The 23,926-nt window shown below is 37.8% G+C and overlaps 1 protein-coding gene across 3 annotated transcripts in view; it reads left to right on the top strand.

The window, feature by feature from the left end:
• The window catches only part of PCNX2 (pecanex 2), a 99,086-nt gene that overhangs the window by 20,138 nt on the left and 55,022 nt on the right, over positions 1–23,926 (top strand). For all 3 annotated transcript variants that reach the window (XM_087967897.1, XM_087967884.1, XM_087967893.1), the window contains exons 9-17: positions 1,816–1,951; positions 2,760–2,902; positions 4,643–4,796; positions 5,027–5,059; positions 9,538–9,706; positions 14,611–14,721; positions 16,282–16,373; positions 20,627–20,736; positions 21,717–21,813. In XM_087967897.1, the coding sequence (XP_087824023.1) occupies positions 1,816–1,951; positions 2,760–2,902; positions 4,643–4,796; positions 5,027–5,059; positions 9,538–9,706; positions 14,611–14,721; positions 16,282–16,373; positions 20,627–20,736; positions 21,717–21,813 (1,045 nt within the window). The remainder of the gene's footprint in view (positions 1–1,815; positions 1,952–2,759; positions 2,903–4,642; positions 4,797–5,026; positions 5,060–9,537; positions 9,707–14,610; positions 14,722–16,281; positions 16,374–20,626; positions 20,737–21,716; positions 21,814–23,926) is intronic.

Below are 23,926 nucleotides of genomic sequence, written 5' to 3' on the forward strand. Positions count from 1 at the left end.
AGTGGTAGTCAACCTGGTCCCTACCGCCCACTAGTGGGCATTCCAGCTTTCATGGTGGGCGGTAAGGGTTTTGTCCCCTACTTTATAAATCACCATTACTGTGGAACCGGTGGGCGGTTAGAGAAAATTTTACTACTAACAGATACAAAAGTGGGCAGTAGGTATAAAAAGGTTGACTACCTCTGGTCTAAAGGCTCTGGGAACTGGGAAGAGAGGATTGCACAAGATCAGATCATACCATGTGTGTCAAATAAAAAGGAAAGTAAATGCAAAAAAACTTTGCCACATGGTGGCAGTCAAAATCTTTTTAACAGAATAGTCAACTCTAGGGCAGATGTATCATTTTAGGTCATAAGGAAAAGAACAAGAAAAAAAAAATAGAAAGTATTTATTTCATCTTCCTAGCTTCTATTTTATTGATTTCTTTTTCCTATTAGACACCAGATTGCCAGTAGTCTAAATAGAACGTTAAATAATATTAAAAGTTGTGTTTGAGGTATAGTTGTAAACTATAGATCTCAGCTGATTTAGAATCTTAAGCTATTCTGAAAATTGCAATAGTTAATATAAGATACAGCTATTTTAACAGACTAATTAGCCAGACAATCTCTTTCAATTACATCCACAAAATTCCACGATTTTTAATTTCATACACAGTGTAAATGGGATGCCATAGAATACAATTCTATCCATGTTTACTCATAAACGCCATTCTTTTCAATGATACTTTAGTCTTTAAAATGTCTCTAAAATTGCCATAATTAAAACTTTACTGTTGTTTCTTGCATTATTTGAGACCAATATATTAGCTAAGCTGACAATCCACATAATTTTACCAGAGCTAAATTTAAGTTGGTTTCTATGTCAGGCGTTCTAATTTTCAAATAAACATTTGAAGAGTACTTGTGAATCAATAATAATTCTGTACATTGGTTAAGAACTCCCAATGATTTTTAATTGTATTAATTTTATTGCATTTATTGGATTAATAATTGTATACTATTATTTTATATTATTTCTATATTCTTGCAGTTAGCCAATTCGGTTATGCACAGAAACTCAGTAGAAATCAAACTTTATGTTTCATTCATGAAACAGGACTTGTTTGGTTTAATTATTATTTCTTTCAATGGTTGAATCTACAGCAACCCAAAAACTAGGGTGACATTTTGCCAGCCTATTTTAATTTTGAAAATATAGTTTGAATCAATTCTATATTGCTCTATATTGGGTCTGAACTCAAAGGCCTGTTCGATTGATGCGTCTGCTTCTTTTTTTAACCTTGAAACCTCTAATAAATCCCAAAGGTATAAGAGAGAAGCAGTTTGAAAAAAGTTATGTCCTACCTCAAAAAAAATCCTCTGCTTTGCCCTTCATGATTGTTTGGATAGGCATCTATACAGCCTACAAATATTGACCAAACTATGGAATTATTGTTTAAGGTGTTATCAAGTGTCACAGGTGTCATAAGCAGTGACCTGGGAGGAACAAGAGAGCTATCTGCATAATTCTAATGTCTTAAGTCAGCTATTGGCACATTTGTAGAAGGAATTGGAATAAGATTTTCTCTGAATCTGTGGGGAGCCCCCAGATAATATAGTCAGTCTCTGAAGCCTCTTGTTTTTTCCCCATAGATTTGGGGGTGTCTGGGTGGGTGAGTGGGAATCAAGATGGTAGCTTTGATCTCATGGTTGCATCCTATCATCTTGACTTTTCTTTATCACCCCATCCCTGCAGACACTCCAAATTGTTATTAATCATATACTTTTTAATTAATTCTACTCTTTTTATCTCTTTTTATTTTTATGCGTACAGTGAAATCCATTTCAGCTCCTCTAGTACAACTACCTCAGAGATCCAGGAAGCATCTACTGGAGATCATGGACCAAGGGCACGGCAACAACAGTTCTTACTGATGCTGGCACGCGGAGCTCTTTCTGAAACCCACCGGGTACCATGTAACATTTCAGTACCTATATATTTAAAAAAAAAAATTGTGAATATCTTCCAGTCTAGCTATATAAACTTGCACCTTTCAAATGAGGTTGGTGTAAGCTTGTTATAGCATGCAAATGGAAGAATAGCTAATTTTCCACTAAGCATCAACTATTATACTAAATTTTATGCTGACAAAAAGGGGTTTTAAATTTGATTTGATGGATTTTTTTTAAAGGAGCAAAAGAGTTAAAAAAACTACTTTGTCCTGAGAAATTTTATTGTATGTATGTATGTATGTATGTATGTATGTATGTATGTATGTATGTATAGTATGAATCTCCTCTAAGTAAGTGTTGTCTCATTTGATTGCCTGAATAAACCTGGTCTCCAGGCTTCTAGCCTAATGTCTCTTAACCACCACACCAAATTGGTTCTAAATAAAATAAGAAAAATACTTTCCGCAGTATTTCCAAATGTAATGCCATTTGTGTTCAAATTATAGGCAACACTTAAATGCCACACACTGAGCAATCTTGGGGGACTTAGATTGTTTTGCTCTGGTGTATTTCAATTGATAATCTTATAAGGGCAGTAAAAACATCCCAGTATTTGCCATGTGCAAGAAATTAGGCAAGACTGAATATACTCAAGTTTACCAAAAAAAAAGTTAACCTGTAAGAAAATATTGACTATGATCATTGTTTGATTATATCCACTGAAAAAGAAACAAACTATCAAATTGTATCAAAGCTCTATCTTTATACAAAGCAGTGCTATGAAAATGATATACAATTCTTTTATTTTTAATTTCATGTTGAAAGCATTTTAGCGAAGACCTTGAGGATTCTTCATGCTCATCAGCTCAAAGAAAAATTAATAGACAGTTTTACAAATTTATTGTTTTTCCTGGCAAATGGATAAAAATCTGGTACGATCGACTTACCTTGTTGGCACTGCTGGACAGGTAAGTTTCACACTGAGACACAACAGTCACAGAAAGGTTGAACTTATCCTGTTCATTCATAAAATGTTAGCATGTTTCTTGTGTTATTTTTAATTTTTAAATCTCTTCTCTCAATGGGCATTAATCAGTATGAATTTCAGATTTGTAAATGTGTGTGTTTGATACACATGCTTAATACCAAAGTGAAAACTAATAGCTGTCCTCCTCCAAATGATACATACAGTGTGACAACAGCCTTTTCTTACATTTGGACCTGCCCTACTTGTAAGTAAAACTAAGGATGTATTTGAATCTTAAGGCAAATGGAAGAGTTAAGTGGGGGTTCTAAACTCCAGCAATCTTGACAATGCAGTAACTTCTTTTCAGTCTCCTTCAATAGGTGCTTTTCTCTTCAAAATCAAGCTCAAAGAACAGGAAAGGAGAAGAAAATGTCTGTCGTGTTTTTCAACCTTGGCAATTTGAAGATGGATGGACTTCAACTCCCAGAATTCCCTAGCCAACATAGTACAAATCTAGAGTTGGCTGGGGAATTCTGGGAGTTGAAGTCCACCCATCTTCAAGTTGCCAAGGTTGAGAAATGCTGGTCTAAGGAAAGAAGCTGCAGGGTACTAATTAAAAGTCAGGGAAAGGATTTGCATTTCTCTTGATTTGGACTGCTTCCCTATTTTACATGTGATGGGACAGATCGGATTAAACAAAAATATCTGCTTCTGTCTTATGTTTTTGAAAGCTTGACCTAGTCAGAGTTTTAGTTACCCTTTATGTGATCTATAACCCAACCTTTAAAAAGTCTTCTTGGCTGAAAGAATTCACATTGATATGAAGGTTTGTGAATCTTAAATCATGATCCATGCATTACTATAATTTCTAAGCAACAAAAGAAACGGAAAGGCGGATCTGTTAAATTACATGTTGGATATTAGATGGTGCATTTTAGTGGCCCTCTCATTTGCATTCTCTCTGTAACTTTAGGAATGAATTCCTGATAGTTCTCTAACATTAGAAGAGACATGAGAGTGAGGATATTTTCAATGGCTGCAGATAAATTAGGGCTTCTGACCTCTGAAGAGCTATTTCTTGCTAATCTGTTTTTAATCCAGGTTTTATTTATTTATTGAATTGATTTACAACCATTTGTATGCCACTGATTGTCAAGAGTCTAGACACTGAAAGTTAGATAGATAGATAGATAGATAGATAGATAGATAGATAGATAGATGATAGATAGATAGATAGATAGATAGATAGATAGATAGATAGATAGATAGATAGATAGATACTGTGGATGATAGATAGAATTTTGGTTTTCACTGTTGACCCCTTTGTATCATTTTTACAAAATTGCACTTTTTAAATATTTAAGTTTACTTACTGGTTTTATAACAGAAAAATTGTCAGTAAGTCCATTTATTAAGTAGTCTTTTTCAGAGATAAATTTTCTGATCTCTGCAAAGAAAATAATTAAGCCAATTAATTTCTGCTAGTTGCTTTGACTTGGCAATCTTTGGCTTGTGTGAAGATATTTTTCTTACCAGTAAGACTGTACAGAGAATGCCATGCACACCAGGTAAAGTTGACCCCATGGGACCATGGGGCCTTCATAGGGACATCTTGAAAAAGTGAAGTACATTTATGACAAATTGATCCAGCTTCAATTTATAAGTCTATATGGTAGATTATAATGGCACATTTATTATTATATTCTGCTTTTGAAAATATATCAATGTGTTATTTTTACAGGACAGAAGATGTCAAGGAGAATGCTTTGGCAGTTCTTCTAGTAATCCTTGTTTCTTTTCTTGGCTTTCTAATCATGAACCAAGGTTTTTGTAAAGACATTTGGGTGCTCCTGTTCTGTCTTATCATGGCAAGCTGTCAGTACTCTCTTCTAAAGGTAATGTATTCTTTTATACATGTGTTTTACATTGTCTAAATGTATTGTTTTTATCATGTATTTTATTTTTTGGTTTTACTTCAACTACTTAGAGATGTATTGTCACAGGAAGCTGTACATTAGAGAGACAGAAAGACAGTCAGATAGATAGATGAGAAACCCCTTATTTCTATTTGGGATTTTGTGGTAAAATCCAATAGCTAACACGATGAATTTTGCTTTGTCTTCAGAGTGTTCAGCCTGATCCTGCCTCACCTATACATGTAAGTTTCAGTTACCACATATATGCTTTTATTATTTGTGTTCCTTGGTCAGTTGGTGTGGTGAATTGTTGAAAGTCGAAATAAATTCATTTCTCCAGGATGTTATTCACTTTTCCATCTTGGAACCTAATACTTTATCATTAAAAATTTATCTGCTCAAGCACATTGCTGCCACAGAGTAAACAGCAGAGCTGTGCATAGCATTTTAATAAGTGCTCTCCTTCCACAGCCTGTTGGTGTGAGTGAAACAACAAGGCAGCCAGGTCTTTGGCATAGTGGCTTCAGTTACTTTCTCAGATCATTACCACATACATCACACATTACCACACACTCTTTTGCTGCCAATTATGCAGGTTTCTAGAAATGTAAAAGGTCATTTTTGCACTGCACTGTTAATGTACTGTGGTAAAAAATAATTGTGTGGTGTTACTGGCCTTTAATTTACATATTTATTCTATTAAGTTGGTTGATTTTTCTAATTTATACATATATATGGCTTATACGATTACATAAATTATATGTAATATAATTTAAAATATGTACCAATGTATATATAAACTTTATATATTATTGCACACTAAAACAATTAGACAATTTTCCCCCATGCCATCACTCTGTTAAACAACTAATTTCCACAACACTGTCTTATGCCCTAAGACAAGGGTCTTCAAACTTGACAACTTTAAGACTTATGGATTTCAACTCTCAGAATGCCTGTGTTAACATGACTGGAGGAAGAATTCTGGGAGTTGAAGTCCACAAGTCTTAAAGCTGTCAAGTTTGAAGACCCCTGCCCTAGGATATCAAACCATGCGGCAGGGCTATATCATTACTATTATCCTTCTCATCTTTCCTATTAACTAGTCCTTCAGCATCTTATGACTATCATTTTGTTGTTTGTATTTTATGATTTATGTTGATTGCTTTTGTTTAGTATCTTATGACTATCACTGATTGTTGTATCTATATTTTATGATTATGATCATAATTTATCACTTGTTGCTTGGATGTAAACTGAGAGCTTATGCACTGGAGATAAATCCCTTGTGTGTTCAATCATACTTGGCCAATAAAGAATTATGTTCTATTCTATATACATGTATGTAATCTTAAAACAACCTCCCCAGCCTAATCAATTTTATATTTAATACAGAAATTGTTACAGGACTGTAGGTTTAAATCTTAGCTGCATTTTAATTACTTTTCCCAATCTCATCTTTCAGACATTAATGATATAATGATATTTTAATTGGTCATGTTTCTTATAGTGCCACAATCTCATGTCTCCCAAAATACAGAGATACTGGAATACATCTCTCTGAATCCTTAGTTTTATAGATACATTATGTGATTATTAAAGTATAAATTTGTTTTATATTGAATCAGACTGCAGAGTGCTGGAGGACTCAATCTGCATATGCCTGTCTATTGAATTATGTCTTTTCTCATCCTTTACCGAAAACATAATGCAGTATTGTATTAATTAGCAATACTGCAAAATTTGAATCCACAGAAAGACACAGGTTTAGGCTTCTGTTGTAGTGAGGCTTCATAGTCCCAACAGTTATGATATAATTTATGCCTTAGCATGAATTTTGCTGTTTTATTTTTGATGCAAAAACATTTGCATTGTTCTTCTATTTCTGATTATTTTAGGTTTCTCGATAATTTATTACTTACAACTTGCATTTCAGCTCACAGTCTGTTCTTAGGCTAGTTTGCTTCAACAAAAGCACAATACTTTTAAAATTGGATCAGTTCCATAATGAACAATGGCAACCTATAAGCAGAAATAGATTTCAATTGAAGATATATTGAGAGCTATAATTTCCCAGGACAGGAATATTAAAAATGTCAAAACCCAATTACCATCTAGCTCACAGAACACAAGAATTATAAAGCAGAATTACTGTTAAACTATGGAAAAGGCAGAGAAAAAGGCACTGAGTTTAAGCCTCAAAGGCTTTAGTATATGGGCAATACTCTTAATTGTTAGAAGGCAATAAATGATTTAAAATAATTCCAGTCCTGAGGTACTGTGAAGATCTCATAGTAGACATGTCGTACCATGCCAAATTTCAGCCAAGTTTGAACCAGCTAAGGAGGGATCTCGGTTACCAAGATCAGCCTTCCCCCAAATATTTTATAAGGGGAAATGGGTTTTACTAGTCATTTGAAATCTGAAAGGATTGGACCAGGGGTGGTATTCTACCGGTTCGGCCCGGTTTGCTCGAACCGGTAGCTCCGAGGATCATCTGTGAGCAAGCCGGTTCGCTCCGACAATCAGCTGCTGGGCCCGCCCCAGCTCTTTCTGACCTTTATTTCCTGGTTTTGAAGCTCAGCTGCTTTGCATGGCACAGCGGATTGCCATGAGTCAGCTGTTGAACACACAGGGAGAGTGCAGGATTGCAGGAGAAGGTCAGTATCAAACCCTCTGCGCGCGTGTGAAGCACACGTTTGGTGCAGGCATGCATGAAGCATGTGAGTGCACACGAAGCCACGCCCACAGAACAGGTGGTTTAAAAAAAAAAGTTGAATCCCACCACTGGATTGGACTATCATGCCCAATTTGAAAGGTTGCTCTCTAAAATTTAATTTGTACTTCACTCTACTTCTTCATTTCTAGACTAAAATATGTTTGGCAAAGGCAATGAATACTTTGTAGATAGTTAACATCAGTCTTGCCCTGGATTTGTGGGAAAAAGACTAAAAGCATCAGAATGGTTAGTGGCAGGTCAATTTATATGTACATAGGTAATCTATTTTATTTTACATTTTTATTAAAGTAGGCATGGTAAGTGTTTCACTGAATTCCATATTTCACAGAATTTCATTAGAACTATCAGTGTGAAGGTTAAAGCTGTTGTGTAAACATCTAATATTCTCTGAAGTTCACAGCTGCTAAGCATCATGCCAAAAATCCATTAAACTAGGACAGAAGAAAGAAGCCTAAATTTTAAACCCCTAGTGGGGTATAAAAGGTATTTAAATCTTTTCACTGGTAGCAACTGTGGTGTATGATTTCATTCTTGTCAACAGTAAAAATTCTAATCTAGCCAAAACATATTTGTGAATCTTCTGTTGAGCTGAACTCAGGAACTAATTAAGCCATGCAGAGTTAACAGACCTATAATTCACAAATGTATCTTGGTCAGGGAATTTTGACAAGGGTAACCTGACACGAATACAAGGAAACACAATTGCAAGGAAATGATTTTCTTCATCTTTATGGCCTTAAGCATTAAAGTCTAGTTAGGAAGGCTTTCAGGTAATAGAAGAACTATATTTAATTTGTTTTGTTTGTGTTTATCATGTGAGAGCCATACAATTTTAATGTCATTGTTCCAGAAAACCTCAAGTCCAATAAATAACTCTGAGATAGACATGTTCTCAAAGTCTCCTTTTATTAGAGTAGTAAAGTGGCACATCTGGGAAATCTCGAATCTGAAAGTTCCGGGTTTCCATCCAAAAAGTAAAAAATTACAAATCCACCCCCTTCACCAGTCATTCCATCACATGCCCCAATCGCCATCCGTCCCAACTTGAGATATCCCCTCAACCACTCCTCAGCCAGGTGCAGGAATAACATGACCTTGACTTTAAAGAAGAATGCTATTATGTCTAACCACCTACGCTCCACAAAATTCCCCCCTCCCATTTTCCCAGGCTCAAGAATGTGGCAGCCTGGAAGCTTCTGGTGCTAATATGGCTTTCAAAGCTTAACTTTAAATACAGGCAGATCTCCTGAATGTTGGAAAACAGAGCAGCTATTTCATAATACAAATAGATTTCATAGTGTCAGACCCAGGAGAAAATTCACACCATAGTAGTTTTTCCTTATTGGCCTTTTGAACTTTCCGGTAATTACATCATTTCCACCACTTCCCTCAAGCAGCCAACATTTTCTGATATTGCAAGGCTATTTAAAAAGAGCTGCTAAGAATAATGTCATAAGAATCTCCAGAGTTTGAGGAAGTACAGATGCATTGAGATGATTTTATTTTCGATCACTACATATCACTCACTACATTTGTGATTCTCAGCAGTTAAGATCTATCTTATTTAGCAGACCTTGGGTCATGGGGTTTTATGAACCCACTAATAAATGATTATTTTAACGTTTGTATTTTGGTTGCTTGCTATTTGATTCTTCTACTTCTGTACAATGTCTTGAATCATTTGATGATTAAACAATCTTACAAATCCAATAAAGAAGATTAAAACTTACCAGTGAATTCTGATCAGAGTGTAGGTTAAGTGTTCTATTGTAACCTGCATTGTATAGATGGCTATCGAAATCTTGATGTAGAGGGCTTATTTGGATTTTCAGATGAAATGAGATTCTAACATCTATTTTGTGGGGTATGCAATATATATGTAAACATTGAAACTTATTGAGTTTGTGCAGAGTTAGTTATGCATTTAAAATAATTTTAGGTTGATATTAAATATCTTTTTCTATTAACTTGCTTTTCTAGGGCCACAACCAGGTGATAATATACAGCAGGCCTATATATTTTAGCATATTGTGTGGCCTTATTCTATTACTAGATGCAGGATCTAAAACCAGAAATTCCTTCATGTATACTGTTTATGACCTGAAGATATCACCTGAAACATTTCAGGTAATCAGGGACTATGTAATAGGTGAGTTACTTGTGCAAAAATACAGTTTCCCAAATATTCTTCTCTTTCAACTACAAATACAAATACAAATTTTTGGGGGGAGAAAATAGGAAAAAATGTTGTAATAATAGGTTTACCAGCCCTCCAAACTAATGATTTCTTAGTGGATGATTATGATGTTTCTGGAGTAGCTATGTGAAATCTGTTATTTAAGATAATTAACAGTCATTTCTGCATCACAGATAACAGATAAACAGATCATCAGAGTTGGAAGGGACCTTGTAGGTCATGTAGTCCAACCCCCCCACCCAAGTGGGAGACCCTACACCATTTCTGACAGATGGGAGTTCAGTCTCTTCTTGAAAGCTTCCAGTGATGAAGCTCCCACAACTTCTGAGGGCAAGCTGTTCCATTGGTTGATTGTTCTCACTGTCAGAAAATTTCTCCTTATTTCCAGGTTAAATGTCTCCTTGTTCAGTTTCCATCCATGATTCCTTGTCTGGCCTACAGGCGCTTTAGAAAATAGCTTGACCCCTTCCTCTCTTGTGGCAGACCCTCAAATATTGGAAGACTGTTATCACGTCTCCCCTGGTCCTTCTCTTCACTAGACTGATATTGGTGTCAGGAACAAAATTTCCTGACACCAATATCCAAGGATAAACCCACAAATTGCAGGATATAAAAAGTAACCTTGTTGCCAGGCTATTAAGTGTGTTTGGCAAAACTGTTTATGTTTCTGCATCACTTTGGAAGGTAGATCTGAACACAGTGCAAACCTCTCTATCCCATAAGCCAAGTCTGCTGCAATCCTAGCTGCTTGTAATATTTTATCTCAATTAGATCAAGAGCAACAAGATTAAGAGATTGTCAGGTTCTCTAAGCTACGCAATAAACTGCCACAGTCAATTAAGTTATTTGAAACAAAAGCATTGTGTAATTGTTGCTATTAAAGCTCCTTTATGCTCTAGAGAAATGAGTTCAAGCAGAAGCAGAATTTTTTGTGGCTTTTATCTTTTATGATTATTTTATGATTATTATTATTTTTTTGGCGAGTCAGCAGTTTATTTGTTGTTCTGTCTTGCTTCAAAGTTTCTTACTTGCTTCAAAGTTAGATTCCTCCTTTTAATTTCCCAATTCTCCATTTTATCAACTGCTTCAGCTTATTCTGAAAGACAGTGATTTATTCCTTGTAGCATGACAAGGATCCCAAAATAGCTAATACATTCAAATAGTAAGATCAGATTGAATTTCTGGGGTAAGAATACTGCTTGGTGTGTGTGTCATGTGAATAGGAATTTCTGTCCCCACCTAGAAAGGACCAATGGAGGATCACTTTTCATTTGAGGCCAAGTGGTGGGAAGAAAAATCTGTCCAAAGAAAGGGTGAGGAAAACGGATGCTCCTTGCATTATGAAGGATTATTATTTTCCCCCAAAAAAATACAAGAAGCAGCAAGGAATATGATAACATTTTCTGTGTACCAGCTGTCTTCAAGCACTTTCCACAATGTTTGTTTTTGCAACTGTCGGGGAGGAGAAAAATGAAGCTGCCTCTTCACCAGTGGTGGTATTCGACCGGTTCCGCCCGGTTCTGGAGAGCCGGTAAGAGTGATGAGCAGCAGAGACCGAACCGGTTTTCTCCGCTGCTCTGCTGACTGCTGTTGGGCCCACCTGTCCACCTGGGCTTCCCTACTCACCTTTATCCGCTGAATTTGAAGCGCAGCTGTTTTGCCCGATACAGAAGAGCGCCGTGCGGCAGCTGCTGAAGTGACGGGAGATCTTTGCAGGAGGCAAGGTAGAATGCATCTGCGCCTGCACAAATGCCTCTGCCCTGCGCAAAGTGTGTGCATGCGCGCAAAACGCGCCCACCAAACCACGCCCACCAAGCCGGTGGCAACAATATTTGAATCCCACCAGTGCTCTTCACCCATCTTAGCTGTACCACACATTTAATCCCTAAAGTCCCTGGAGAAGATGTTGCTTCCTCTCTTTTCTTTCCACAGGTGCACAATTTGGGAGGGAGAGAAAGTGAAATGTCTGCAACCTTGGCATGGCCTTATTAGCAGAGGTGGTATTCAGCAGGTTCTGACCAGTTCTGGAGAACCGATAGCGGAAATTTTGAGTAGTTTGGAGAACCGGCAACTCCCACCTCTGACTGGAGATTTTAAAGTATCCTTCCCCTGCCACGCCCACCAAGCCACACTCACAGAACTGGTAGTAAAAAAAAAAATTGAATCCCACCACTGCTTACTAGGAATTTCTTTTGACATCTTTTTTTTTCCTCTTTAATGTTTTGTTTAAGCATGTACCTATTTTTGAATTTATGACTATTATCTGTGGTTACCAGAATCAATGTCTGTCTGTCTAGCTATTAGCTATGATTAATATTCTGACACTCTCCTGTTAGATTGAGATTGTAACTCTGAGAATTTGTTTCATGTATGGAGTTCCAAAATTTTGGCTGGGTGTCAAATTAAGAAGACTGGCGCTAGCCTCTTCCTTGTTAATGGTCAGCTCTTTATTTTCAGGTCAAATTAGCTTTTTTCCATTTTTTTAAAAGTCAAATTAATTTCTCATCCTAATGATTCCCTGATTGCTGAGGAATGAGCTTTTGACACTAGCAGATGTATTTGAGTTATTTCCCATGGTTGCCTGGTAACGTGCTGATTTACCCAGCATACCACTCCTTGCTAAGAAATTACCCTTCATGTGAACTGAATACCAGAAAACATTAGGGTGGACCTACAGCACACAAGTGGAGTTTTGTTCCCTCTGAAATTAATGAATTGTAACCCAAGACTAACTTATGTCCTTGAACTCTGGATCCAATTTTACAGCTTTCTGCTGTTGCTGAATAAAACTAGGGTAGATGGATCCCTGATGAAAAATATTTCATAGGATCTTGAGTCAATAAGTATGAATTTCTGTCCAATATTGACGTTCTTGTTTTCTTTTTATCTGAGCCCCATCTGCCTGTCCTTTCCCTCCAGAACTGCACTCTAAGAGGATTCTGGGTCATTCTTGAGCGGAATGTGTTGATATCACAATTGAAAAATGAAGCAGAAAGGGTATCACTTATTTATGTTAGTTTTTCTCCCTAAATAGGGCCTGGGAAAAGATCAGTGTGGAAGGAGAGGAGTATAATAACCACCACTGATAAAAAGTTTCTATAGCGGTGTGGCCCAATAAAGATTCCTGAAGCTAGCAGAACAGCAACATCTCAATTTTAGAGACTTTGTTTTAGTAGACTTAGGCTGCAACAGGCAAAACGTGTCCACGAGTGGTTTGTTTCTCTTCATGTATAAAAACCCTGTTTGCCACTTTACATCAGAATAAAATTCCATCCATTGTGCAGATGACCGTAGAATATGCAGAATATTTTACACATGTGGAGAAACTGATTCATATTTAACACACCATCTGCATAATAGGATATCTCTTTCCCCATTACATAAAGAGATTGATTTTGGGTACAAAATGAATAATGAATGATGTTTGTGAAGGAAAGGTGTAGAATGGAATCCCTGCATATAGCCATGATTTGTCACTCAAGCTGATTTTTACTCTAAAATTTTTACTTTATTCTTCCTTTTGAGATATTTAAAATCTTCCATTGTTTTCCTTTGAAATATATGTACTGTTTTATATCAAGAATGTTGAATCTCTCCAAAAATAAAACAGCTTGTGTGGCTTTTTCCTCTCAAAAGTTACTTGTGCTATCCTAAGCCACCCTTCAACATGGAAGGAACAATCTTAGTACTGTAACTATGTGCTAGATAGATAAGAGCCCAAAAATACACACCCACACTTTGAAAACTTACGGCAGGAGTCATAAGCTGGATGTTGCTTTCTAATGTATGGTACAATAGATTGGAATAAAAATATCACCATGCCAGCTTGTAGCATATGGTTGTTTGTAGGCCAGATTATCAGAAACAGAACTATGTTTTGCCCAGGAAATGGAACAAACAATCTGGGAGAACTTTGAAACACAATTTTCTACAAATTCCCAATGGCCCTGTCAACATAGCTCTCTGATTGCTTTTTCTTTTAGAAGAAGGAGACTGAGAGAGGAGCCATCTTTCTCCCACCAGATCATCTCTTGGCAATTTTAGTTACCACTATGTTTCACCTTTTAGTGCATATTCAGCAATTATTAATATATATTATACACGTATTAATATATAACTGTGTAATAGAATAATGCAAGTTGCATTAACAGAGGGATACAATCGAGATCAAGTGAGGTACTAATACCACTCTATAAAGCCTTACTAAGACCACACCTAGAGTACTGCATCCAGTTTTGTTCACCACATTACAAAAAAGATGTTGAGACACTAGAAAAAGTACAGAGGAGCAGCCAGGATGATTCGGGGACCGGAGACTAAAATATATGAAGAACGGTTACAGGAACTGGGCTTGGCTAGTCTAGTAAAGAGAAGGACCAGGGGAGGCATGATAGTGGTCTTCCAATATTTGAGGGGCTGCCACAGGGAGGAAGGGGTCAAGCTATTTTCTAAAGCTCCTGTAGGCCAGACAAGGAATAATGGATGGAAACTGAACAAGGAGAGATTTAACCTGGAAATAAGGAGAAATTTTCTGACAGTGAGAACAATTAACCAATGGAACACCTTGCCCTCAGAAGTTGTGGAAGCGCCATCACTTGAGACTTTCAAGAAGAGATTGGACTGCCATCTATCAGAAATGGTGTAGGGTCTCCCGCTTGGGTGGGGGGTTGGACTAGATGACCTACAAGGTCCCTTCCAACTCTGATTATCTGTTATCTGTTAAGGGACACCAGTTACCAATATAAATATATAAAGCATTCTTCTTGTATAAATTCTTTGGATTCAACCAAATCTCTTTTTTCTCCCTTTCTCTCCCTCCCTATTTCTGCCTCTTCTCTTTCCATTTCTAATTTCAGGATTTTTATACTGCTTTCCTGTGATTTCTCTTCTTGGTCTTTTCCCACAAATCAACACATTCTGTATATATATCCTTGAACAGATAGATATACTGGCATTTGGTGGTTCTGGTAAGTACTATATATGGTTATATGTAATATCCAGAATTGGCTGAATTTAGGTGAGAGTGTTTATAGTTGCAATTCCTGTTCATTTCAGACTGATAATCTGCCTCTGCTAAATTTTGTCTTGTCCACATACTTATTCAAAGCATGACAGTGGCCTTATCTTTTGCATTTGTTCACTTTAGGTGACAGGCTGCTATTTCTTGGGACTCTATGCATTTAAATCCCTTTTTTATTCTAGCATTAGGGATTTTGGACCATAATGATGGTTATCTCAGCCCAGGACCTTTTGCTGTCTTAGGAAGCTGCATGACCTAAGAGTTGTGCTTTGGCAGCCTCAGAATGCGTGAGGGTTCATTGTTCTTCCAAAATGTGCATTAACTTTTCAAAACATATACACAGAATTAGAATTTAAAACAAGGAAAACTGAATTGCCCAGCAGTGCTGGGGCTGGCAGCTAGACTGCTTTCTAATGATGGAAAACATAAGATAGGTAATAGTTACTAGTGGCCTTAAGCTCCTTGGAACATAAAGAAGTGCAGCAATTGGGTAACTGAGATATGAGGGCTAACTTCCAGTAGCAAACCCTTACTCCCAGCCCAAAAATGCCAAAACTTGCATGATGATATCACACCTGCAAATGCCACCCCTTTATATTTGCATTGCAATGTCATATTCAAGTATTCAAGGATAGAGCTTACATTGTGATGCATATTACTCCATCTCTTTCTAATCACCTGCAAATGCCTACCATGATGCCACGTACGTTGTGATTCTTGATTCTTAACGAATGTACCTTTTCTTTATGTATACTGAGAGTATTTACACCAAGACAAATTCCTTGCGTGTCCAATCACACTTGGCCAATAAAAGTATTCTATTCTATTCCATTTGTCACTAACTTTTCCTACCCATTGTATCAATGGAGAATACGAAATTGCATTTTCTCCCACTGTTAGGTTGTGATCATTGCAATGGTAGCCTGTAATTAATTGCAGGCTGTTGCGATGCTTGCCCCGCGAATAGTGAGAGGCCTTTACAAAACGTTGAGGCCAACATCATGGCACTTGGTGGGAATTTGAACTTCCCAAAATACACGAGACAAGTTCAAAATGTAGTTTCAAATCAAGAACATCTGCAATTTAGGCCACCAATGTTTAGAATAAAATGTTCTGTTTTAGTAAACTTTATTTTCCCAAAATTCTTGCATTCGGCATTCAATTACATTGAGTAAGTGGATACGTTTACTGCTTGCTGATTTTTCTGTAGCACGTGGCAGCTGTCAAGCTAGAGTTCCTTGAAGATAACCAGTTCCTCTGGTGCTGTGTATTATTTTACTGGGTCTCAACGCAAGTGTAGCATTTGTGGTCTTGTTTAACTTGTGTTTTGAGGCTGGTGTTCTTGTATTTCTGCATCCAGTAATTTATCTGATTGAATGACCTAATTTATTTTAACACATCTGAGCAAAATGGCCTTTCTGATAATAGGACGCTTTTACCATTTTGATTTATCTTACAGTAGTTATAACCAGATGCAAAGTGGTGAACGTTGGTTTCTGTATTTCAGCTGTTGTGGGAATGTACTCTTCACTCTACAGTATTTCTCGAAGCTTTATTGCTGTAATTATCCTGTACACATTCTGCTTCAATGCAGTTAAGGTAAGGAGGAGTGATCCTGATAGCAAAACGGGCTAGAATTTCTCGTGACTATGATATTGTTTTCTTTTTTTCCACATCTAGGAGCTATATGAATGTAAATCTAATTTGCATTATTTTTCCATCCTTATAAAGGGAAGGTCTGCCCTGGAGAATGGGGAGGAAGCAGATAGCAGCGTTTGTTGTAAACATCATGTTTTATGCATAATTTTAGCTGCAAATAAGAAATACATTAATTGTAAGAAATATATGTTGAGACTTTGGAAAAAGTTCAGAGAAGAGCTACTAAGATGGGCAAAAGCCTAGAGACTAAAACCATATGAAGAACGGCTGCAGGTTTTGGGTCTGGCTAGTCTAAGGAAAAAAAGAATTAGGGGTGACATGATAGCAGCATTCCAGTATTTGAGGGACAGCCACAAAGAATGGAATAGAATAACAGAATTGGAAGGGACCTTGGAGGTCTTCTAGTCCAATCCCTTGCCTAGTCAGGAAACCCTACACCACTTCAGACAAATGGTTATCCAACATCTTTTTAAAAGATGTTGGCTTTTTTGGCAGCTGCTGCACACTGCTGGCTCATATTTAAATGGTTGTCCACTAGGACTCTGAATGGAGAGGGACTCAAATTATTCTCCAAAGCACTAGGGGGCAGGACAAGAAATAACAGTTGGAAACTAATCAAAGAGAGAAGCAACCTGGAATTAAGGAGAAACTTCCTCACAGTGAGGACAGTTAACCAGTGGAACAGCTTGCCTCCAGAAATCGTGGGCGCTCCATCACTGGAGGTTTTAAAGAAAAGACTGGACAGTCACTTGTCTGAAATAGTATAGGATTCAAATTTTTTAACAACCGGTTCTGTGGGCGTGGCTTAGGTGGTGGACATGGCTTGGTGGTCATGTGACTGGCTGGGTGTGGCCAACTCAACATCACTCACATCAAGGCACGCATCTCCTCGCCTGGCCTCTCATGACTGTGGGGAAGCTGCAACAGTAGTAAGTGTGAAAAATGGTCATGTCACTTTTTTCAGTGCCATTGTAACTTTGAATGGTCACTCCACACAAGCAAAATACCAGCAAAGGAGGGGAAAAAAACTCCAGAGATGTTCCTGAGACAGGAAGTCTAGTCCTGCCAAGAATGTAATAAGGGTTAATGGAGAGGCAGTTTCTGTAAGCAACACCAGAATGTTTCCTTCCTGCCTTCCTTACAGGATTAGGCCAGTAATTTCTTCCAACAACCGGTTCTCCGAACTGCTTAGAATGTTAACAGCCGGTTCGAGCAAATAGGTGCGAATTGGTAGAATCCTACCCCTGGTATAGGATCTCCTGCTTGAGCAAGGGGCTAGACTAGAAGACCTCCAAGGTCCTTCCAACTCTATTCTTATTCAGATATATATTTTTTTGTTCACCATATGATGAATGGGTGGATGGATGAGTGAATGGTCATCCAACTGCATAAGATTTTTGGTGAAGTACATATTAATGCTGTAATGATTAAAAACAAGAAAAGAAGTATATAAATCCAAATAAAGCAATCCGTCAGACTGATAAAATCTCATAAGAGGTGTAATCCAAAGCATGGGAGGAAAAGCTAAGTTTTCAAATGTTCTTTATTTTATTTATTAATCAAGTTCGTGTAGCTGCCCATGTCACCAAAATTTACTCTGGGTGGTGCACAACCTTGGATGAAAACCACAAATATTAAAAATGGCAAATATGCAAATGTAAAAATCTACCTTAAGTAGTAGATAGTATTTAAAAAAAACCCAAAAATACAAAGCCCCAAGTGAAGAGTGGATAGCTCAACAATGGAGCTATCTGTTCATATCTCTGGTTCCCTGGGAACCCCAGTCCTGATGACATAGCCAGTTCTTGAGAGCCTTCCAGAATGTCAAAAGTGATGGAGATAATGTAATTGGATGGGGAGGGGGGGCGGGAAATGTTCTGTAAGGTGGGCACCACAGCAGAGAAGACACATATTCTGGGACCCACCAAATGTAGATCCCTAGCTGACGGTATCCACAGCATGCCTTCTCTTCCCAATCTAATGGGGGTACTGAAATAAATATTATCATCATCTTAAACATCATCCGTGTGGGAGCCATACAGATTGCCCCTTTTGCTGTGTATAAGCTAGGCTTTGGTTTCTTGTTAAATTAGGGGGAAGGAAAATGAAATGAGGGAAAAGCTGAATTTTTTTTTTAATGAGATTACTGATGGGAGAATGTGAATTTAATGGAAACTCATTTATATAGTTGGTGTTCTCTGTGGGTTAATTGAACGTTCAAAGTCTCTTTGGTAAATAGTATTAAGGGCAATCCTTTTAAACATGTCCTGTCATTTGCACATCTTTCTGCAGGTTAATAAGCTAAATTACAGCAGGCAGGTGGTTTTGCAGATAAGCAATCTTGCCCACAGCCTGAGCTTCCTAGAGCTTTGAAATATGCTTATAATGCTGCTACCCTGAAGTTAGAGAACGCGGTAAAAGATTTACAAGATATTTGCTGCAAATTACATACATCAACTGCAGACCTTCCATTTACTCAGGAAAATTACATATAATTTGAATTTTTATTGCTTTTTTCATTTTTGAAGATATTTGTAAGCAGAATAATTATTTGTTCCAAAATGGTACTATGTATTTCATATTGTGATCCCAGTGTCCTCTAATGTTGGCGTTTACATACTTCTTTATACAAGACGTCTGCCTGATTTTTAAAAGCATGACTTTAAATATTGAATGGGTGGATGGATTGCAATTCAGGATTTACTTGCCATTAACTGATTCATCGTCAGTTTCAGACAGTGCTAAAGCTGCCTGTATCCCTTCCAGACACAAGAACTCAAATGTTTTTTTCTTTCCAGGGATGTATTCACATTCAAGACCAGTGTTTCTGAACCATGGCCAACTTTAATATCTCTGGATTTCAATTCCCAGAGTTCTTCAGCCAGCAATTCTGTGGAATTCTGGGACTTGAAGTCCACTAGTCTTAAAGTTGCTAAGGTTGAAAAACACTAATATAGACTAATATATTGGGTTAGTATGTGAATTCAACTCTTATGGTTTGTAAGTCATGGCTTATGAATTAATGTGATGGGCAAACTCAGCAGCTATGGGTTCTTCATGAAGCATGGTTACCTTCTACAAAATAGGAAATCTAACATTATACCAGTATTTCTTGTTTTTGGGGGGCTGTGGAACTTTCATTTTTCTTCAACCATAACAATCCTACTTTTAATACTTATACAAAAATTGTATGTTTTTCTCCTCTGGAATGGAATTAAATTACTCTGTTGGATTTTAACAATTATGCTGTTGGATTTTGTTGAGTAGTCACAGTGCTTCAAAATTTAAAAAAATTTTTAGCGGGCGAGGACATCCTGAGGCAGTACATTGTCTATTCTTGCTAAAATCGAATGCAGATGTCATTGAAAAATGAAAATGTCAAAAAAAAAAGTATGATAACTATGGAAGACAGAATGATAACATTTTCTATTCAAAATCCAGCTCCCTGTGAAATGTAAAAACCGAATAGTTTTAAAGCTGGCCAAGTAAATCAAGCTGAAATGCTGGCCAGGAATATGTTGTGTTTTTAAATCAGAAAGAGGAAGTTTGGAGAGAACTTACTTTTATATTGCTCATTAATTGACTAATGAGATATTGGTTGATGCTCAACTTTCTGAAATAATAGGTGATGAGTTGTTGAAAGAAGAAAGGAGAGAGGATTGTTATTTTTGCTATTTTTCTCATCACAATTTCCATACAATTCTGTTCTAGAACATCTTGCAAGTTCTGCCTTAAATTCAACCTGTTCATTTTTATTTTGCACTTTCAAATTCGTAACTATGTTTTTTTGAAGAGCAAGGAAAAGTGCCTTTTCATTTAAAATTATATTTATGTAATTTAAAAATTAATGCCATTTCAATTTATTTATTTATTTAAACATAGTTTATGTAATTTAAAAATGTATGTAGGAGGAAAAAAAAACAGCCTCTAGTGATTTTCCTTGCTTCTTTTACTTAATTGCCCATTTTAGGGGTATTGTGGTTTGCATAATTAGATACCTTGTTTGAAATATCATAACTTCATTAGCCTGATGAAACGTAATATAGTTCATTTAATATATGACGCAGCCATTTAATTATTGTGAATTCCAGCGTGTTAACGATATTTAACTTATTTCCGCAGAAACTAGTAAACTTGCAAACTATGTAAAGACATCCATATTCCTTCCATCTCTGTCTCCTCTTTATCTATAGGAACCATGGGATGCTGAACACATTCCCGCACTGTTCTCTGCCTTTTGTGGGCTTTTAGTGGCACTTTCTTATCATTTGAGCAGGCAGAGCAGTGATCCATCCGTCTTAGTGTAAGTTATCACTGATGCTTTTGTATGGCTTAAACTATAGAACGATGTAATAAGGTAGTTCGATTTATTATACAAATGTATTTGGTTGCCCATCTTAATCAAATGACTTGGAGCAGGTAATAAACATAAAAAGAGAACATCCATATAAAGGAAACATACATAGGACAGGAAACATACATATAAAAGATAGTATATATTTTAATGTATTTGTATCCTGCCTTTGTTTTTTTTTTTTACAAATAACTTAATGTGAAGAACATACCTTCCTCCTCCTATTTTTCCCACAACAACTTTGAGCTAGGCTGAGAGAGAGAGAGAGAGTGACTGGTATGCCTAACCTATGAATATAATGGGGTCACCAGAAACTACCAGAGACTGGTGTTCTCTCAAGTATCCTGGCTCCATGATATGTACTGCTTTATTGATGATATCCAGGACTTTGAATTGCAGCCAGAAACCTACTGGAAGCCATTGCTTACTGTGGTATACATTGCTTATGAAGCAGTGATGTTACATGAATGTACCATTGTGCATCCAAAACTGTTCATACGGTTACATTCTGGATCAGCTGGAGTTTCTGAATGTTCTTCTTGTGCCCAAGAGGTTCCCCAGACTGTGTGCCAAGTCGGTCCAGAAAAACAATACCCCATCCAAAAGGATTTTTCTGTGACACCGGTCTATCAGGGCAACCTGGTCTACCCAAATATGGGACGGAGCAAACTGCTTCCACTTCATCCAAAAATTAATGATGAAAGCTTTCCAAATATGGGGGTGGAAACCTATGAACTTACAGCCACTTGTAGTTAGAGGGGTGGAATCAGAGCCTGTTCTTTCACTTCCAGATCCAAAAGGTACCCATCTCGAGTTGGTAATTTTTTACTTAAATGAGCTAGGTGAAAAAATTATTGTCTATTGTCTAGGATTGTTTCCTTTTCAGGAGATTGGTGTTCTAACTGTTTTTCATTTGTTCTGTAAATTAGGTCTCTTATTCACTGTAAATATTTTCCACACCTTGTAAAGCAACATTTTGAAGAGCCACGAGTTGATCCACTTCCTGAGAAGATGAGAGAATCAGTGGTAGGCCTTCTTTTGGGGAAAAAAAAAGTGTTATCAAGACCTTTGTGATGGTATCATTTGAGCCAGTGGTGGGATTCAATTTTTTTTTACTACCGGTTCTGTGGGCGTGGGTTGGTAGGTGTGGCTTGGTGGGTGTGGTGTGGCTTGGTGGGTATGGTATGACTTGGTGGGTGTGGCTTGGTGGGTATGGTGTGACTTGGTGGGTGTGGCTTGGTAGGTATGGTGTGACTTGGTGGGCATGGCTTGGTGGGTATGGTGTGGCTTGGTGGGCGTGGCTTGGTAGGTATGGTGTGACTTGGTGGGCGTGGCTTGTGGGTATGGTGTGACTTGGTGGGCGTGGCTTGGTAGGTATGGTGTGACTTGGTGGGCGTGGCTTAGTGGGTATGTTGTGGCTTGGTGGGCGTGGCTTGGTGGGTATGGTGTGACTTGGTGGGCGTGGCTTGGTGGGTATGGTGTGACTTGGTGGGTGTGGCTTGGTGGGTATGGTGTGACTTGGTGGGCGTGGCTTGGTGGGTATGGTGTGGCTTGGTGGGCGTGGCTTGGTGGGCGTGACAGGGGAAGGATACTGCAAAACCCCTATTCCCTCCCCACCCCACTAACCTGCTTTCCAGCTCCATTCTCCTGTTCAGGGCAACAAAAGAAGACCCAGCCGATCAGCTGGGACTCGGGAGGCAGAGAGTAGATGGGGGTGGGGCCAGTCAGAGGTGGTATTTGCCGGTTCTCCGAACTACTCAAAATTTCCACTACTGGTTCTCCAGAACTGGTCAGAGCCTGCTGAATACCACCTCTGGTTTGAGCTATTGTATGATGTTATATTAAATTGCTTAAATCTCTTTACGGTAGAGCTGTAAACTGGTCCAGATGGATTCTTTGTCGAATGGCAGAAGAAGGACAATTTCAGGGACATGTTGCACTTCTTCCTTTTTTTCAGCTTTACCCCTCTCCCCCCCACCCACTCCAGCTTATATAAAAAGTAACTGGTGTTCTTTAATGTCGAAAGGTGCTTCCTATTTATTTATTTTATTCCCCAAAGCTGTATACCATACTTTTTTTTTTTTTTTGCTTTGGACCCAGAATTATCTAGCAACTACATGAACAAACCCTTGCAACTTTCTAGGCAGCATTTTCAGAAATGGTTTGCCATTGCCTTGAAGAGGACCGACAGCCTCAGAATCAGCGAGATGAGTTTCATGCCAAGGCAGGACTACAATACAGATTTTGCTGCACCAAGTCCAGTATCTTAATCACTCCATTGAAGTGGCTCCCATGCTGCTCAACAGCCTCAACTAATAATAATAAATTCAGCTGCAATACGAAAATGCCTATGAGGGCATCCCAGTGTAAACTTAGGCATCCATTCCCTTTATTTAAAGGGAAAAGTTTTCAGCATTTACCTGACAGCTGGGAGAGAAAAGACTAGAGACAGTTCTAGGAATTGTGGCTTAGTACTATGCTTCTTGGCCTCCAGCTTTGAACCATCTTTTTTTTTTTGGCTTTGAATTGAAAGTGTTATACAGCTCTAGCAAAGATAAATTAACCCTTTCCCTCTATATTGCTTGCACTGAGTTGTTCTTCCAGACATATTAGTGATTTGTTAGGGAATTTTGGAAAGTAGGTATAAGACACATAGTTTTATTTGTATTGAAGAGGGACAATAACTTAGTTCCTTCCCATTCGGGAAAGAAACTTTTGAGACATTTGCTATGTAGAAAGTTTAGGATCAATGGGGAGAACTGTCTACGCTGTATCCATATTCACCAAGGAAAATAGGTGTCATTGGCAAAGTGTTTACACATATAAGAAATTACAAACAGCGCCTGTTGCCTGCCTGCTTTCCTTCCTTCCTTCCTTCCTTCCTTCCTTCCTTCCTTCCTTCCTTCCTTCCTTCCTTCCTTCCTTCCTTCCTTCCTTCCTTCCTTCCCTCCTGCCAAGAATTAAAGCAAGACTCTCTTGCCCACCCTTCATTTTTGCCTTACAACAACCCTAGGTCATACCAATTATCTGACCATCGGCAACATATTGGTTGTGTCCGAAGCTGAAATCAATTCTTCCCAGTCTGAGCACAATAAAGATTGTTCCTGTATAGCCACCTTTGTTTAAATTGTCGTTGTGG

This window comes from Notechis scutatus, chromosome 1 (assembly GCF_049901735.1).
Source record: "Notechis scutatus isolate UNSWTSFEM ecotype Mainland chromosome 1, rNotScu1.2, whole genome shotgun sequence".
Lineage (NCBI taxonomy): Eukaryota > Metazoa > Chordata > Lepidosauria > Squamata > Elapidae > Notechis > Notechis scutatus.